The sequence below is a fragment of the Chenopodium album genome, chromosome 10 (assembly GCF_948465745.1).
Source record: "Chenopodium album chromosome 10, dcCheAlbu1.1, whole genome shotgun sequence".
Taxonomy (NCBI): domain Eukaryota; kingdom Viridiplantae; phylum Streptophyta; class Magnoliopsida; order Caryophyllales; family Amaranthaceae; genus Chenopodium; species Chenopodium album.
Genome location: NC_137843.1, coordinates 15,042,965 through 15,062,312, shown reverse-complemented (window position 1 = coordinate 15,062,312; position 19,348 = coordinate 15,042,965). Strand labels below are relative to the sequence as shown.

At 29.7% G+C, this 19,348-nt stretch overlaps 1 protein-coding gene across 1 annotated transcript; it reads right to left on the bottom strand.

Moving 5' to 3' along the window:
• Positions 1-2,152, bottom strand: LOC145563668 (transcription factor bHLH30-like). Its single transcript, XM_081624101.1, has 2 exons — positions 1,344-2,152; positions 1-615 (listed from the first exon to the last, which is right to left on the bottom strand). The coding sequence occupies exons 1-2, from the start codon at positions 2,010-2,012 to the stop codon at positions 124-126; spliced, it is 1,161 nt and encodes a 386-aa protein (XP_081480227.1). The 5' UTR covers positions 2,013-2,152; the 3' UTR covers positions 1-123.
• Positions 2,153-19,348: the final 17,196 nt, after the last annotated feature.

Below are 19,348 nucleotides of genomic sequence, written 5' to 3'. Positions count from 1 at the left end.
TTTAACACCCATGCAAGGTAATTTAATTAAGGCCATCTTTGTTAGTATAAAATATTTCAAAGAGACCCGTTGTTAAATATAATTGTACTAACAATAGTTATAGTACGTACTATATCATTTAAGTTAAGAGATAGTAATGTTTGCAGTCCTTTGCCTCTTAGGATTCCCCGAAGTAGACTCATCACCACCACCGGACTTCTCCATAACCGCCTTCAACGCCTCTTGTATCGAGCTTATCGAGCATTGGCCAGGCGGTCCATCCTCGTCATGGTCATCTTGGTTGTTGTCATTATTGTCATGGTCACTTATATTAGGCTCATGTGTGACAAATAGTACGTTCTTTACCCTTCCACCTAGGGTAGTAATCTCCGCCTTTAAGGTCCTTAACCTAAGCGTTTTTAAGGCCTTGATTAAATCCGGTAATAAATCAGTGCGATCATCACAACACAACGATGCCTTAATAATGAACTTCCCATCTTGTTCATCCGATGCTGGATCCACCGTGAGCTCGTCGCTCTCTGTAGGGACTACACTCGTCTCAGCTATTAACGACGTCTGCCTCCTTAGCTCCTTCACGTGTTGGATCACTTCCGCTAGCAACGACGCCTTGTCCGTCTAACAATATATAAGAGCACAAGCAACAACAATCAAAACAAAATAAAGTTTAGAAGAATTTTAATTTTATGATTTTATGTGTTAATTAGTGGTTTTATTAAGAATAATGTGGTGTATGATTTATAAGTTTGACTCATAAAATTAGCACTTTGGCGCTAGACCGGCAAGAATTTTCCATGTAAGCTTTTTCACCTGTAATTGGTTCCTCTTTATCATATCAACCAAGCGACATTAACGGTATCTATCTAATCTATTTTTGTTACTTTTTATTTTCTTGGTTTTACCACTAAAAAATCCAAAAAATAAAAGAAAGAAAACAAAGGATATTATTATTACATGACCAATAAATATGTTTGGAATGAAGTTGGAATATACTACATACATATATAAATGATAAATCCCATATAAGTACAAAATCTATGAATATCTTTGATCATATAATTCCAAATGGTTAGTCTTTTGTAAAATTCATACCAAATCTTCAAACTAATTTTTAGCCCAAAGTTTTCGTGTCATTATTATATGAAATCTCTTGCTAGGCGTGCTATTAGTTTTAACATATATTATTCAAATAATTATTATTAAACAAAGAATAAATTTGTAGCTAGGTAACAAAAAACACATATTTTTTATGAAGAAGATTTCTCAAAAGGGTTTTCACTTTTTTTTTTTTTTTTTTTTGATTGAAAGATTAGATTTATTTAGATGAAGTTAGATGAAGGACTTACTTTAGTGGTGCTAGGTAACAAGCTTCTCAACTTAGCAAGATGATTATTAATCCTTTCGCGGCGACGACGTTCGGCTTCACTATGACTCTTAGAAGCAGCAAGAGCTTTAGCATCCATGATCTCTTGAGCAGTCATCTTATTAAGCTCAGCTTGAAGACCAAAAGGAGCCGAACCCGGTTGATGAACCATCGGGCCGAGGGCATCGGAAAGAAGCCTTAGATGATGATGATCCGAGGATGAACCCTCATAAGCAAACTGAAGTGAATTTGTATGATGAGTAGATGACGATGATCTTCGAGTAGTAAACAATCCTCCGTACGAAGACGATGACGGAAAGAAGTAGGGATCAAGAGGATTATTGTGATTATTGGGTTGGAATGAATGGACTACTTGAGGAAGCTCCCATGGTAAGAGGTGTTGTTGTTGTGACGGTATCGGCGGCGGAGGGGTAAGATCTGGAAATACCATTCCTGCCCTTCCACCACCACCTACAAAATTACTTCCAAATGGATCAGAATGAGATGTTGTTGCTTGGTGATATTGTTGCATTATTTCTAAGTTGATGTTATTTTGTTGAGGGCAGTTTTGGTAATTGTCTACTTGTAATTCTTCTCCTTCTTCAATTTCTTGTTGATTTTGATGTTGTTGTAATTCTTCAATATTATTCATTCATTTGAAAAAGAGAGAATAATTTTATGAAAAAGAGAGATTTTATTTATTTATTTATTTTTTTATAGGGTAAAAGAGGAAAGAATGAAGGGAGAAGAAAAGGGAGAGAAAGGGAAACACATTTTAAGTTGATGAGAGGGTGTTGGCCTGGGGTATCGTCTCTTTTGAAGAAAGGGTGTCTTGTTTATATATGTAATCAAACCTTTCTAATACACACACTTTAGTATAATTCTCTCTTTTTAAATCTAAGTGCGCTTAAATTAGCTTCTTTAATTAATTAATTATCTCTTTACTTTGTTTAATTCTCTCTCCTTCCATCAGTTGGAACATGGAAGGTTATTTGGGGAGTGATGACTTTTAATTAGAATGAAGTATATATCTAATCTAAACTATTAGCACCTTTTCGGTTGTGCTTTCTAGCCATTGTAGGTATATTTGTTTATTCCTTATGCTTTTTTACTTTCTCACCGTAACATGTCTATGTTATACTCGGATGTACTTAGATACATATTAGGAGAATCAAAGTCAACAATGTTATATTTTCAATGGTATAAGATGAACATTATGTTGTAAACTCACTAAACTAATAGACTTTCGATTATTTTTTCACTTTATTTTAACTTATTATTACTTCATGTCCATTTAGAAAAAAAAAAAAAGAAGGTATTTTCAAAGAAAATTAACACAGAAATATAATATGGTAATGTAAATAAGAGGAAATAAGTTTAGACAATAAAAGTATTGTCTGTTCCAGAATATATATATAGCTTCGGTCACATTTAGCACATTTGTCAATGCACTAGTTTAATAATAATAAAATATAAGTAAATATTGCCTAGTAAAAATTATACAGAAAATAAATATTATGAAAAGTTAGATTAATACGGAGTACTTATTTAGCAATATTTTATGTACTCATACAAATCAATATTTTATGTACATAATAACATTCCAATAAAGTAAAAACTATAGTCAAAGTTAGTTTATGAATAGGTGAAAAAAGTCAAACTATATCAATTATTCTGAAATGATCAGATGAAATAATTTTTATGCTTCCTTTAAATTTAGATAAACTCGGACATAATAATTTCATACAAAATAGATTTAAATCAAATAGAGCCTAAACAAACTTTTTAGAGCATAAATTTTAATTATCTGAATTTTATAACTATTTTAAATATACTCGAATATACATAAATTATCGTATATTTCGCATTCTCGATCCGATCTCTCCCTCTTTCTCTTTCTTATAAGTGTGATGATTATGGGTAGCCCTCAGCCCCTCACTATAAGTATATTGTTAGAGCATGGAGCACTAGCTAGGATTCGGGTTTCCTTTCTTTTTAAGGCAAATTTATGTCTCTCTTTTATGACCCTTGAGTTGCTATCAAACAGTGGAGGGTTTCTTTTAATCCATTATATGCAAAAGAATATACAGTTTGTTTCCTAGTGATTGGTCCAAACTCTATACTTTCACCTTCTTTCTTATCCTCTACGTATACGGTTATAAGTGCATCAATTTTGCGGTAGGGCAAAACATAAGATAGTCTATGAAAGTCTAAAATATTGAGTTCTTAAATCTGTAGGTAATGTATATTGTATACACTAGCTAGTGACTTTTTTGGCAAAAAATGAAATGAATTTAATTTTTTTTTTTTTTTTTTTTTGGTGAAAATGAATTTAAATTTTATAAATACACGGATGGTGAGAATATTTTAAGAGATTAGTGGTTCATCAACAATTAGTGAATTTAATAACAATTATCTTAGTCGAAATTTACCTTTATAACAATTAATTATTATGAATGGTACACAAGTTATATGTTATGACTAATATAAATGTTATTTTTTTTCTACTTTTTGTTTAATTTACTTTCACTAATTACTTACTCCATATATTAGAAAAAATAAGATTAATAGAAAGATAAATGTTTTTAAATATATAGCTTGATTACAACTAAATTTAAAGTAAGCTAGGGACAGTGTATTTAATTACTTGATTTTCTCTGTTTCAAAAAAAAAAATACTTGATTTTCTCTTACATGAATTTAATTAAACTATCTGAACTTATTACCTTTAATTAATTAATGAATTAGTCATATGAATGTTATTGAACTTAATTGTTTTTATCAAAATTTATTTTAATTGTAATGAGAAAATAAGTAAGGGCTTGTTCTCTTCAGCTTAATTTCAGTTCACTTCACTTCCTAATTTCATTCTCTCATAAAATATTCAGTTCAATTCAGTTCAGCTCCAATCAGTTCAGTTCAGTTCAGCTCCAATCAGTTCAATTCAGTTCACCTCAGTTCAATAAACATAATGACAAATACGTAATGTAAATAATATTTTACACTCACTCATTATTATAATTTAAAATTATTAAGGAAAGTTCGTGTATTATGAAAAATTCTTTCGAGTATGTAATCATATAATTTTTGAAATGAATAATAAATTCAAGTATACTACTCCGAATTTACAAGCCAATGTTTGAAACATAAGTTTTGATCAACCATATGAATTAAGGACGAATTAAAATACTGGTGTTGTATGAAATAAGTTAGAAAAAGCATGATTGAATAGTTGGTAATACAATAAAAATGAAGAGGAGAAGAATATAATGAGAAGACAATAACAGAAACAAGAATGTGTGGACCGACCAAAAGACCTAAAAAGCTAAAAGGCAAAAAATGTTGATAATAGATAGGAATTGAAGAAGCCTGCAATTTCATAAAGTAATAAGCCTCAGTTTCGTCATGATAAAAGCTAGACAATATGTTTTTTATTTTTTCTATATATATACCTTTTTATTTAATCACATATAAAATTAAAATAGCCTATCTATAATCTATGCTTGCAATTTACTTCTATGACTACTAATTACAAAACCTACATATATAATATATAAATAAATAAAAACGAAATATAATAATAACTTTGTTATTCCACGCCAACGCCATCCTTTCTGCTTCCCCAAGAGGGCCATGTAATGATTGTGTCTTGGAACACACTCTTCTTCTCTCTCTTTTATTTTCACGGCAACCTCGGTTTCAGTTACGCTAATCACTTACAACTCTATTGTTTTTACTGTTACTACTTATTACTATGATCATCACCATTTCTTATTCCTTTTGATATTATATTATATAGATATGTTTATATCCGAGATTGATCAATCTGTACATATAAATAATTTATGCAATGTGAATAATGATATGAAATACATGTAGTTTAAAACTAGGAATAGAGTATGTTTTTCCATGACGGCAGTGTTGGTGGTGGTGGCAAAGTAGGGCTAGGTGGTAACAACTTTTATGTTAGAGGTGTGAATGTGTGATGGTATATAGCAAGCTGCTGGAGTTATACTTCGGGAATTTGTTTGTAATGTACAGAGTAACATAAAAGTTTTGTACCCATTTAAGAGTAAGACCCTTTATTTTAGAATAATTAAGCAATTGAAGGGACACAATAATTTTGGGAGTATATATACTGTATGTTATTTCCCAATGTAATGTTGTTTCATTTGAGGGGAAAATTAATGGAAAGGAACCTGTCAAAAAAAAAAAAAAAAAAAAAAATAATGTTGATAATTTAATCATCTCGATTTGTTTTTTCAAAGTTACACGTTAGCAACATAAACCAAAAAGAACTTGAAAGATGGAAATTACTATAAGTATTGTTATCAAGTACTCTATATAATATACGTGGTTTCAAAATTAAAGATACCGTATTGTAGTACATGATAAAAAAAAAATATATCATAAGAAAAAATTAAGCAAAGTTAAAGAGCATAAGACATTAATAAAGAGATTAAAATGAAAAAATAACTAGGTTTCATTCAGGAAAATAGAGGTAGTACGTAAGTATTATGCTCAAATATGTTTTATACAATAAATTATTTATCATTTGGATTTTTAATTGTTCATCTTACTCACTCCTTACCTTTGTTTGACCATTATTAGGTAGGGTAATTTATAATTATCACCAAAAAGAGAGATCATAATACATGGTATTGACTATATATTGAGGGCAAATTGAAACATATTTTAGTATGTATAGTACCTTCTAGAAAGTGATTTTTCCTACTTGACCTTACTAATTAAGTTGGAAAACTAATTAAGTCGACATAAGTGGACTGACCAATAGCTTTGCATACATACACAATTTTATCTTTGTAAAACTTGTCAAAAGTTATTCAAATTTATTAATCATCTTTGCTTATTGGCATCAGTTGACTTCTACAAATGTTAATGTCATTCATACTATTCAAGATTTTTTTTTCTTTGTTTTATTAATTAAGGGGGTTTCATCACTAAGACTTGAAACCCTAAAAGTTGTTATTATTCTTATTTGTCATCTTTCTTGTTTGAAATAATGTTATTTACTATAAGTAATGCATATTTTGTCATTAATAAGGCTATATTAATGAAATTAATTATGTGTTAAAACTACTTTAAGAAGTCAACTTACTTCTCAAGTCGACTCCTAAGTCCTAAATACCATCCTTCAACTTCTAGATTTGCATTGCAAGCTAAGAATGGAGCTAATTAAATAAGGAAAACCTAGGTTTATACAAATGTACTATGAACCTTGTTTTCTTCACTTTAAACGAACCCAAATGGAAGTTTTTTATTTATTTATTTTTTCTTTTTTTCTTTTTTTATGGAAATTGCTTCGTCGTGCTCTCGCAGTTAAGGTGGAGCTTCATTAGAGAGGGGTTCCAGTTCAAGATGTGTTTTATGATCTTTGTAGTACACAACAGGAGGATTTACAACATCTCTTTAGGATGTCTTGTAATGCAATAATAGTTTAGAGGGGTTGATGCCTCGGTATTCACTTGGAATTTAATTCTAACCTTTCTCTCTCAGATTGGATCCAAATTATATCCTCAGGATGGCTCTTTTAGTACTCGCTTGGGTACTTTCGTTGGTACTCTTTGGAGTCTTTAGTTATGTCGAAATTCCAGAATCTTTAGCGAATCTAATGCTATTTGGTCATTTGCTTCTCAGTTTGCGGAGGTAATGGATTCTCATACAATCTTTCTCGACCAAGACGCTTCTGGTAACTCCCCTTCTGTTGTTGCTGGGGGTCAAGCTGGTACCTCGCCTCCGCTTAGTTTTTACACAACTCAGCTTGGATTGCTCAACCAAGGGAATGCTTTAAAGTCACTACAAATAGATGGTTCTTGGTTCAAAGATTCTCACCAAGCTCAGATGGGGTGGTGCTTGGATATGTGGACCCGTTGGATAATTGGATTGTAGGCGGAAGTAACTTCGGCGTTTGTATTTCAGCCTTACATGCGGAGGCAATGACATGCTTGTATGGGTTACAATGGGCTTTGGATCGTGGGTTTCAGTCCCTCACAGTCTTTACTGATTCCTATAATCTTGTGTATCCTTCTTCGAGGGATGTTCAAGGTAACATTGATTACCTCTAGCTCATCAGCAAGATTAAACGGCTTGGCTCAACCTTTATGTATTGTCGTGTTCATAAGGGAGATCATCAGCGTGTTCATCGTGCTCATCAAATTGCTGGAGAAGTGGAGGTTATTTTATTTGCTTTAGTATTAATTTATAGTCTGTTTTATCCTTTGTTAAAAAAAACATAATAATATTCTGTAAAAATAATTTCAGTTTAGTATAAGTAATTTCAATTCTATTTAAGTTTAGTTTAGCAAATTTTTTTTAGTTCAGTAAAAAAAATAAGTACTCCCTCCGTTTTCAAATACTTGCTCCACTTTTCATTTTCGGTCGTTTTTAAATACTTGGTCTATTTCCTTATTTGGAAAGTTTTTATAATATTTAATTCATTTCTCTCAACTAGTGGGACCCAATATAATTGTATTTTATTACCTTTTGATTCTCTCTCCTCCAATTTACCTTTTACCAACCCCACTATCTCCTTATTTTAATACTTTCTCCAATTTCTCCTAAAACTCCGTGCATGGAGAAATGGAGTAAATATTTAAAAACGGAGGAAGTAACATTTAAAGAACAAATATATATGTTACGAAATCAATGAAAATAAGTTTTAATTGTAAAATATTTTAGTTCGATAAAAATCATTTAAATTCAGAAAAAATAATTTTACTTTTATAAAAATAATTTTAGTTTCGCAAAAATAAGGTGAAGGAAACCAGTGCTCATGTAGACTTGCATTGGATGATAGTCATGATACTACCTTCATTTACAATTTTACATGCTACTCCGTATCTTTTTTACATTATATATAATATATTCACCTACATCAATATGATGGATTTAAACCAAGTTAAGCTTGGTCTAGTGGTAAGATTGTTACCTTTCAATCTTGAGGTTGGGGGTTTAATCCTCACTAGGACACTTTGAGGGTGGGGATCCCTTACCCTTTCCCCATCACTCTCAAGGTGTCTGACTCGCAAATACCTGATCAAAAAAACCGTGAGGATTGAGGTACGGTCAGGGTCTTTCTCCTTACCTTAAAAAAAATGATGGATTTAATCGAGCCTAGACTTGCAAATTAAGTAGGTCTTTCTTTACTATTGATAGTCTGTCATAGAAAGAGCATAAAAAGCGAAAAGCAACAAAAAAAAAAAAAAATCACATGCACCCTCCAAAATACATGAAAAAATAGACATAACAAATCTACATTCCAAGTATAAAACATAAAGAGCATCACAGTGAACAATTACACCCACCTTAGAGCAAGTAAAAAAGCCACAAAATCACACTTGTAATCCTTGTTTGCAAATTGCAATAGCTGTAACAAAGAAGGAACCATTATTAGCAGGAATTATTATATTCCCATTGCAAATTATGACTTTCATCATGAAGTGTGTTTGAGAGTTATTCCTCATTTTGCAAAACTTCCTAAACTTGCTCTTAATTTTCAGAGTAGATAGAGACTCTCTTAGAAGATTCACAATATATTATAATATACAAGTCGACAACAATAATATTGTACATCATAACATTAATCGATGGTGTGACTGACTACGTGTACAAATGAGATTACAATACATAAAAATAAAGGATATAAATTGATCATGCATTGATAGATATACTCATCAAATTAAACAAGCTTTCATATTAGTAGGGTTCAAAACTATAATGAGGTGATTCTTAATGCATTAACGTACGGGAGTATGATTGATAGTCATATGTGACTAATGTGAGGTTTTTCTGTTTGTATAATACAAGTAATTGATATCAAAATATATGTATTATGTGTTAGTTATAGTTTCTTTGGCTTGTTAAGACTTTTTTGTCCTTGTTGGCCTGTTGTTCTTCCTAAGCTAGTACAAGTAGAAGGTTTGCCCTCCAATGTCAAGTTGATGATATGTAGTATTATTAAGTGTTATTATTACGTATTTTACATTGAAAGATAAAGTAACGAATTTTCACTACATAACCTTAGTGGGCTACTCCGATTCTATTGGCATTAGTTTTAGGATGAAACTTCATTGCGGGTTGTGTTAGAGAGCTTTTTCCCTAGTATTACCTCCAACCAATATAACAAACTGGTATCTGAGCTAGGTTCAACTGAGTTGTTCACACCCTTTGTTATACACATAAAGTTAAAACTCTTAATAGCTTTTCTTAAATATAAACTCAATTAAGTATATAGACTATTCCTTTAATTGTCAATTAATTTCAGGATGGTATCTCAGTGAGTCAATGTGAGGTCTATAAGATGAACTTCTCTCTTGTGTCTCCCCCATTTGTTATATCAAGTACTAATCTATATTTTGAATGCACATTTTGCTATACAATGATAAAAGCATTGTTATCATTCCCATTAACTTTATATTGTCTGGCAAGAACACTAGAGGGTACCAAATATTTTCATGATCTTGATATTGTAAGTGGAAATGATTGAAGTTGTAAGTCCATTTGACTCTTTCAACTTGGGTAGAATGTTTTTGATGTGAAATTAAAGTTGTGCACTATTCTTATCTTCGAAAGGCAAAGAAGAAAAAGTCATTTTTGCATTGCGTTGGTTTAAGCAAGGTTCCCTAAAAGTGAAGAAAAGTGTTAAACATTCAAGAGTGATTTTGTTTAAAAAAGTTTGCCTAAAAATGATTAAAAAGTTGAATTCATTTACTACTAAAGAGAGGAAAATCCATACTAGTATCATACTTCGAAACTCCTAAACCATCCTAGTTTAATTATAAAATACATTGATCTCATTCTCTATCATATCCTTATAAGTCACTATAGTGTCTTATTATCCAATCGTCTCACCAAATAAAAATTACTATCTCAATTATTGTTTTATTCTTTCTATATAATAAAAAAGTGTGTATTGTTAAAAGAAGACTTGGTATCTCTTGGACGAGGCATAAAATAATCTTCATTTGCATAATTGTATTGCATTATTATTCATAGCTTCTTCAAATTGTTTTAGAGTTAAGAGAGGGCTGAGAGCCTACATAATTAATAAGAGTGGAAGGAAGATAGAGTTTACCCCATTATTTGTTATATACATCCCTCTCTTAAAAAATTAAAGCCATGCATTAATAATTAGTCTATAGTCATGTGATTACTAGACTAGACACAAGGTGTATGTCTAATACAAAATTTTAAAATTGATTATGCTATTTCATCGTTGAAAACACCATGATGAAGGGAAAAAATTATTTTAAAGAGCATTGTGATGACCTCATTGAACCTAGTTTACTATTTAGCATCCCGTACAACATTTTTGTAGAAAAATCGAGTGTACATGATTTTATGAGCTAGAGGCCGAGATATTACCAAGGCAGTATTACAACCGTTAAGAAAAATATGTGTATAGAAATCTATATCTATATCTATGGTATTAATTATTTTCCATGAAACAGATTATTCAATTCCATCATCATCATGAATTAAAATTAAATTGTAAACAAGAATCTATCTCCATGCACGTACAAAAAACACAAAGAAGAAAGAAAGACAAAAGTGGCCTCAAATTTCACCCCAAAAGAGGAATAATTAGCAAAGTTAAGTAAAAAAAAAAAAGGGTGTGATTAAAGGTAAGTAGGATTGATGATTTATGTATCAACTTTTACCAGCCAAGCTGTGGCTATGTAATGACTAATCACCCAGAGATTGCTGCCACATTTCTTTGCAAGTTTTTATGCTTACTTTTTGCTGTTTCTTAATCTCAGGAGTAGTTTATATTAATGTCATTTATTCCAACTACACTACAAGTATATATAACCCAAGTACAAATAAAAAGAATAGGTTAATATAGGAACCCAAATTAGGAGCAAACCAACCAACAATAGTGTCAGTTTTAGTAGGAATCCAAGCTGAAGGCGCTATTATCTGTGACCTACGAATATTAACGGACGCCCCCGCTAGCTTATTATGGGTTACCGTGCCCATTGGCTATTGCAACCAACTAAAATAACCTAGCTACTTCTTCACTTGTTTATATTTATCTCTACATTCTAGGTAAGGTATCGCCTTATTGGGGTAGTTTTTGTGTGAATACATTTTTACGAACACTTTTGCTGATTTATTTACGTGCAACATGTTATTACTACCATCTAGAGGTTTCAATTTGGGTGATTGGGTCAGGTTTGATTATGTTAGGTCGACTCGAGTCTAATTTGAAGTAGAGTCATACTAATAATAATTATGGCCATACATATACATCAAATTTCAAATTGTGTTTTTTTGGTCAAATAGGTTGAGGTTTTGACATCTCTATTTCCATTGATCTCTTATTGTATGCCGATGTGCCCATATTTCACTTAATGTCCTCCTTATAGCGATTATTTATTTATTTATTTACTTTGTCATGAGAATGAGTCACAACTTTACTCTTATATTCATTATATTAGTGTCATCTGTCTTGCCTATTTGCCTAATCTAGTTATAATAGACAAAGTATGATATACGACTTGTATGATATACGACTATACGAATAGGATACATTATGTGTTGTTGAACCCCCTCCAACACCCCCCCCCCCCTCTCCCTTCTTTTAAGGAATATAAAAATAATTGAAGTATTGGTTCTAATTAAATAACATCAGTTGTCGAGAGTCAGTAACAAAAGTTTAAGTCATAGACTCATAGTTATTGTTTGGGGGTAATATAACATTTTTCTCATACTAATAAGCCCAAAAAACAATAATTTAAGATTGCTTATATAGACATGTCTTATGTATGTATATAATACTCGTATTATGTTATCACCTATGGTAAATGTTGTTCGGTTTAGTGTGACCCAAAATCTAGAAAATCACACTTTTAATGTTGATTGTTACATATATGAAGTATTCATAAGATCAGATTTGCCATTTTCTAGACAAATCTAGCTTAGTTATGTCTTTGATGGCAAAATTCACAATTCTTCCGGAATTATGTTTTTGGCAAATTTCAGAGACATAAGACAAAATTATCCTCACAATTGATCCGTCAATTTCAAGAATATACACATACCAGGCCATCTACATATCTATCTATATATATGGGTGTTTTGGCAACATTTTGGAATCGGAATAGTCTATCACGAGATTCACGACCCACCAATTCAATATGACCGAGATTTTATCCTCCTACATTCATACTAAAGGAGTTGAGTGGGTAAATAAATGGAGAAAAAGTAATAATTTTTTTTTTCTTTTCAAATTAAAAACATAAAAATCGACATTAAATAAATGAAAAAATAAATTGAGATTAAACGATTAACAAAACACGAAAAGAATAACAGAAAATTATGATTTAGTAGTTATAAATTTCACACTTTAATTTTATAACATATATAAATGTTTAAAATTTAATACAATTTCAAAAATTGGTAGTTAACCAATGGATCGAAAGAAATTGGATTTTTGTAATCACTATATCGCTCGATTTTGTAATTTTTATTCAAGTCCGATCGTTGTATTAACATCATTTACCGTTTTCAAAATTGTAAGGTCATTCCAAAAAAAAAACGTAACAATGTGATGACGTGGAAAAATCTTATTGGTTAATATTTAGTATTTTGATTTTTATTTTGAATTAATTTTAGACTCATAATATATTAAAATTGTATTTATATTATGTATTTTTTAAATAGATGTGTTTTTTTTAGAAATACACTAATTTTGGCCCCGTGCAATGCACAGATTTATAATAATTAAATTTATTAATAATAATAATAATAATAATAATAATAATAATAATAATAGTCAATTGAAACATCAATTTTTTTTATTTTTTATTTTGAATTATGAATTTATTTAATATTTTCTCATAAAATTTTTATGTGTTACATATATATAAAAAATTTATTAAAAGAATTTAATTTAAAAAATAATTATAAGTAGCATTTTGGAGGGAAATCTTTTCACAAAATTTTGCCAAGTGTCCAATCCGGGGATTACTTTAGTATATAAGATAGATAATTATAAATTATGATGATTTGTTTTTTCAAAAAAAATATATATATCATATAACTAATATATAAAGCTAAACTTTTAGCCAGGTCACGAGATTGTGATACTTGGCGTTCTAACTTTCCACCAAGTGTCGCGTCACGTTGGATAGATTTAAATAGACTTCATAAGATAAAAAGTTAATTAAGAATTCTATTTGGATAGAATTTTAGGATAAAATTGTTAGTTTAGAGTTTTATTATCGATAAAATACCAATATGTACAAATTGAATTATAATTTTATTCAAAAAATTATTAGATTATAATTCTAAAAAATTATCATATAAATTTATTTTTTATATCATAATTTTTTTTGGAGCGAAGGAAGTAGTTCAAAGCGTAAAACATCCATTTCTAATATATACTAATCGGTTAAAATTATATACTTCACAATCTAATGGAATGGAGACCTGTCAATTAGGGTTGGGTCATGAGTCATCTCGGATTGGGTCACTTTAGGTTATGAGTCATAAAATGTTCAACCCTTGCCCAAAGTTTTGGGTTCGGGTCAATCCAACGTGTTTTGAACATTTAGTTTATTTTTTGCTAATTTTATTTTTTTAATGTATTAAATCGAACATTTTCACCAATATTATTATTAGTCATTACATGCCTACTAGATAGCAAATTGTGAGAAAAGCATAGATTATAAATTTATCTTATTAAAATTCAATAAACAACCCGGGCATCGCACAGGGCACAAAACTAGTATATATATAAAGGGGAGTTTTTTCCCGAGTTTTTAGAGAGCCACATAGGATTTAATTTTTTCAACGCGCCATGTAGGATAATAAATTTTAGTGGTAACCAATTAAATACGAGATTATTAATTTCTTTTAGATTTGACACGTAAGCAAAATTGGCGAATGAGATTTCCCGGTTTAAATTAATTAAATATAAAATATTATCTTTTGATATCAGGAATTTCATCTAAATATATGACAAATTTTAGCATATATATATAAAATAATTATATATATATATAATTATTTTTAAAAATTCAAACAAACTGTGCATCGCACAAAGTTCATCTAATATAAAAATCTATTTTTATAACATTAATTAATTTTTGTAATTATACTTATAATTAAAAATCACAAAATTAAATTTGTTCATTGTTCATCTATACTCTTCATTCATGTCATACATTGTTAATGTATTCTCAAATCTGACCTAAATTCCCAATAAAAATTTGTAAATGAGTTGTGTTTTTGGTCATCATTTTGTATGCAATATACCCTAAGCCCTAAGGTTTGAAAATCTGATTTATGTGGGAATCTTTTTTTTTTTTTTGATATTTTTCTGTTAGTTGTGATTTCGAAAACATGGTAACGTATATTATGGTGTCCTAAAACTCATATTGTTCAATTTTGTCAAAGAACAAGAGGTATCGATCGAGGTTGTAGAAGATACAGAGGTTGCAGTTATTTTTTGTTCACAATCCCTATTTGATCTGAAAAAGAGATTTGTGATTTTTTTTTTAATTTGGTTATATTTAAAGCATTTACATATGTTTACTCTGGTCATTACCTTACATTTTTTAGGTAATGACCAAATTAAATACTAGCAAATGTCATAACCACAAACAAAATACAAAAATCGCACATCTTTATTTCGGATCAAAAAACAGTTTGAGAAACAAAAAAATTTGTGACTTCGATATTCTTCTACAACCTCGTTACCCATTGATCTTTAAATAAAATTGAAAGATCAGTGTTTCAGATCATCATAATACACGCTGTCCATGCTATTTTCATCCTCAAATCCTAATAAACAACTTGATTTTTACATAAATTAAAATTACCAATCCTAAGGACAAAAATAGTAAAAATTCGATCTTTGGACAAATTGTTGGTCAGAATTCTGTTATGAGTTTTGATTAGATTATACAAGATTCTGGAAATGTTTAATTAAGATCATGAATGAAGAATGATCAATATTTGATTTTCTAAATTTAATTATACTTTAATTTTCAAAAAATAGATTTTCAAATACTATATTTATGTATTCTTTAAAAAATTGTATGTATTTACAATTATATACATATATATATATATATATATATATATATATATATATATATATATATATATATATATATATATATATATATATATATATATATATATATATAGTACATTTTGGTCTTTTAAAAATAAAGGAAAAATTGACTAATTATAAGTTCCATAACATGCCACATCAGCATCTTATGGTGCTTTTTTATATCATCCTCTATCCTTTAGTTGATTTAGTTAAACTTTCATTTTTTTTATAGTAGATTTGTTTGAAGGTTTTTGAAGACTTAGCATTATGTTAAAATAACATTATACTCTGTACATGCATTATGTTCAATCAAGATCTTATGTACAAACCTTGTTCAAGTTATGCAATTAAGCTTGTGTCAACCTTGTGTTTTAGTTGGTTTGAATTGTTTGTAAGAGTCGTTGATGACCCATTTAGTTTGTAATATGTAAGCCTTGTTTAAGCTATGCAATTTAAGCCTATATTAATAATAATAATAATAATAATAATAATAATAATAATAATAATAAATAATAAAATAAAATAAAAATATGAGCAAAACTATGAACGAATCAAAATGATATACGTTTACATATAAATAAACAAAATGCATATAAGAGTCAGCAGAACTTTCATATAATCCTGAAAGTTATGGATATATAGCTCAAGTGGTTAAAGTTTTCGTCAGCTCCTAAGCTAGTTCCAGGTGATATTGGGATCGATTTTTATTACTCGTCCCTGTGGCTCTCTAAACACCAAAAAAAAACTTTTTTATAATCCTTTGGTTGGGTCTTTTGGCTCGCTTTATCTAAGCAAAATAAATAGTGGCTAAATTACCACCATGTTTCATAATGTTGCATTGGTAATGTACTTTCTAATATACGCATGACAGTATCAGATATTATTGACCATTGCTAATCTTGCTATTTGTGATTAATTATGCTTATATATGATTTGCATGTATTTCAATTTTAACACTAAGAAGAATATTATCATTAATAAATAGTCATGTGGCATCTACAATAATAATAAAGATTTGTAAACCACAGATCTAGAAAAATAAACAAAACTTTTACAATCAAAATCATTACTATTTTGCATATCAGGCATAACTTACACTCCATCGCTTCAAACTTGACGCGAGCTGTGATTTTCGATGTCTTTTCATCATTCCAAGTAGAGACCGTTGTAATCTGCGTTGATGTTTTGATCGTAGAGTTGATGACGAACTCTAAACCCATATGAATCCAAATCACCTTCTCAATTATTATTAAAACCCTACAAATAAAATTCTCATCCATAGATGATAATCAAAATCCAAGAAAATTGGGAAAAACCCAAAAAAATTGGGACACTCTCACAAACGGAGAGAACAAAACAAAGCAAAACAAATCAAATAACAAATGAACGAATTAAATCAAAGAAAAAGGGTCAGAAATAGTCTAATTTCCGAAGAAACTAGACTATTTCCGGCCTAGACAGCCAAGAAAAATAAAACCCTAAAGAGAAAGGAGAGAGAAGAGAGAAAAGAGAGAAGAGCAAGATAACTTTAAGAGCTTCAATTTTAACACTCTTTAATTACAACCATTAGGGTCATTGGCCTTATTGTATATATTAGTTTGGCTATTCAAATTATGTCATGATCATTTAAATTTCATTTGTGTTTTTTTTTTTTGGTGCTTTGCTACTTCTTATATTATTATACACCCTCTATTATTACTTTGTTCTCTCCAGCTTAATTTCAGTTCAGTTATGTTCAGTTCAGTTCAGCTGCAATCAGTTCAATTCAATTCAATTTCTAATTTCTTTCTCTCATAAACAATTCAGTTCAACTCAATTCAGTTAAGTTAAGTTAAGTTCAGCTCCAATCAGTTCAATTCAATTCAACTCAATTCAATAAATCAGAACAGACCCTTAATAGTTGCATGTTGCAACGCTTAACATGTACAATATTCTTATGGTATTATAGAATTTACCAAAGAAAGGAAATTTTGACAATTACCACCTACTATTATTTCCATTTTAGCAATTACCACCTACTATTATTTTTTTTGAAAATTACCACCAACTTTTTTTTTAAACACCAAAAGTTCCCACCTAGTTGGCTCTCAACAATCTTATAACGTCATGTGGGCCCCACATAATACCTTCCTTCCCTTTTTCCCTCCCATTTCTTATTTCTCACTCGATACTTCACTCCCAAGTTCAATTTTTCGCCGAATAAAATCGAAAAGACAAATAATATTCAATCAATTATTTGGTTTGGAGAAGTGAATTGCAATGTTTTCGATTTCTTTCAGCGAAAAATTGAACCTGGGAATGAACTATCGAGTGAGAAATAAGAAATGGGAGGGAAAAAGGGAGGGAAGGTTTTATGTGGGGCCTACATGACGTCATAAAGTGGTTGAGAGCCAATTAGGTGGGAACTTTTGGTGTTTAAGAAAAAAGTTGATGGTAATTTTCAAAAAAAAATAATAGTAGATGGTAATTGCTAAAATGGAAACAATAGTAGGTAGTAATTGTCAAAATTTCCCCAAAGAAAAGAAAAGAACAATCACTTCTCCATAAACGACAAAAGAAAAGAATTGCTAAACACTTTATAAGACTTATGGCTACGGAGAACCTTTTATATACACCCGGTGCACATAGAGGTAAGTGCACCCAAAAGTGTTTCTTTTTTTTGCTCATAATTTTATATAAATATGCTCATTTTAGATTTTAAAATGAGCAAAATACACTTAACAAATTATAATGGCTACGTACCACTTTTCATATTACCATTTAGTTTTGAGATGAAATCTCTTTTGATCTTATAAAGCGGATTTTATCTTTTTTGATGAAAGGTACGGTGTGGCTCACAAAAAAAACTCGCGTGAACCTGGTACACAATAATATTATTGTATGTGGACCCGAGGTTTATACGCATGCAACTGACGTTATATGGAATATATTGACCCCAATTTTAACATAGTAACCTTATTAAAAGTTGTGTGACATTTAATATTGTTGTGAATCTGAAGTACGACGTTATGTTATACATAGTGACCTTAATTTTAACATAACAACCTTTATTATTTATATTAATTGACCAGTATATAAATAATTTCATTAAAAAAAATAACTTCTTATTAAATTTTATAATATCAACTTTTATTTCAACATATTAATCTTTATTTTAATATAGTGACCTTATTTATTTTATTAATAACAACCATAGTGTCTCTAATGTCAATGGTGCACAATAACAACTTAGTGTGTACTAGGTCCATTAATTTAAGAATTTGTAGTGGCCCATATCCTTTTTTAACATGTAGATATTCATAGTAGCTAGTCAAATTTATTTCATTGTAGCCCTAATAAAATTGAAATTAAGGTAAAATGAAGTTTTCTAAGCTTGGTTACAAATTTATTTCATTGTAGCCCTAATATACTCGTATTATGTAATTTATGTTATCTTCTATGGTAAATGTTAGGTTTAGATAGTGACCCAAAATCCACAAGTCCACACTTTTAATGTCGATGGTTGATTCTCTAGACAAATCTAGCTTAGTTATGTCCTTAATGGCAAAATTCGCAATTCTTCTGGAAATATGATTTTGCCTAACTTCAAAGACATCTTACGACAAAATTATCTACACAATTCTGTCGATTTCAAGAATATACACTTACCACCTATATTGGCTATATATATATATATATATATATATATATATATATATATATATATATATATATATATATATATATATTGGTATTTTGGCATACATTTTGGGATTAGTTCATGACCCACCAATATGATCGAGATTTTATCCTCTTACATAATACTTCTGAAGTGTTTCTCTTACGCAAAATTTTTCCTATACATAATCCCTAATGTTTACCCTAATAATTTAAGGATTTTTTTTTTTTTTTTTTTTTTTCTAT

What these genes read in the sequence shown, in the direction of transcription:
- LOC145563668 (XM_081624101.1), bottom strand. Translation starts at nt 2,012, where the DNA reads ATGAATAATATTGAAGAATTACAACAACATCAAAATCAACAAGAAATT. An exon ending in TGTTACCTAGCACCACTAAA is followed by an intron (nt 616 to 1,343) that starts GTAAGTCCTTCA and finishes ATATATTGTTAG; the next exon opens with ACGGACAAGGCGTCGTTGCT.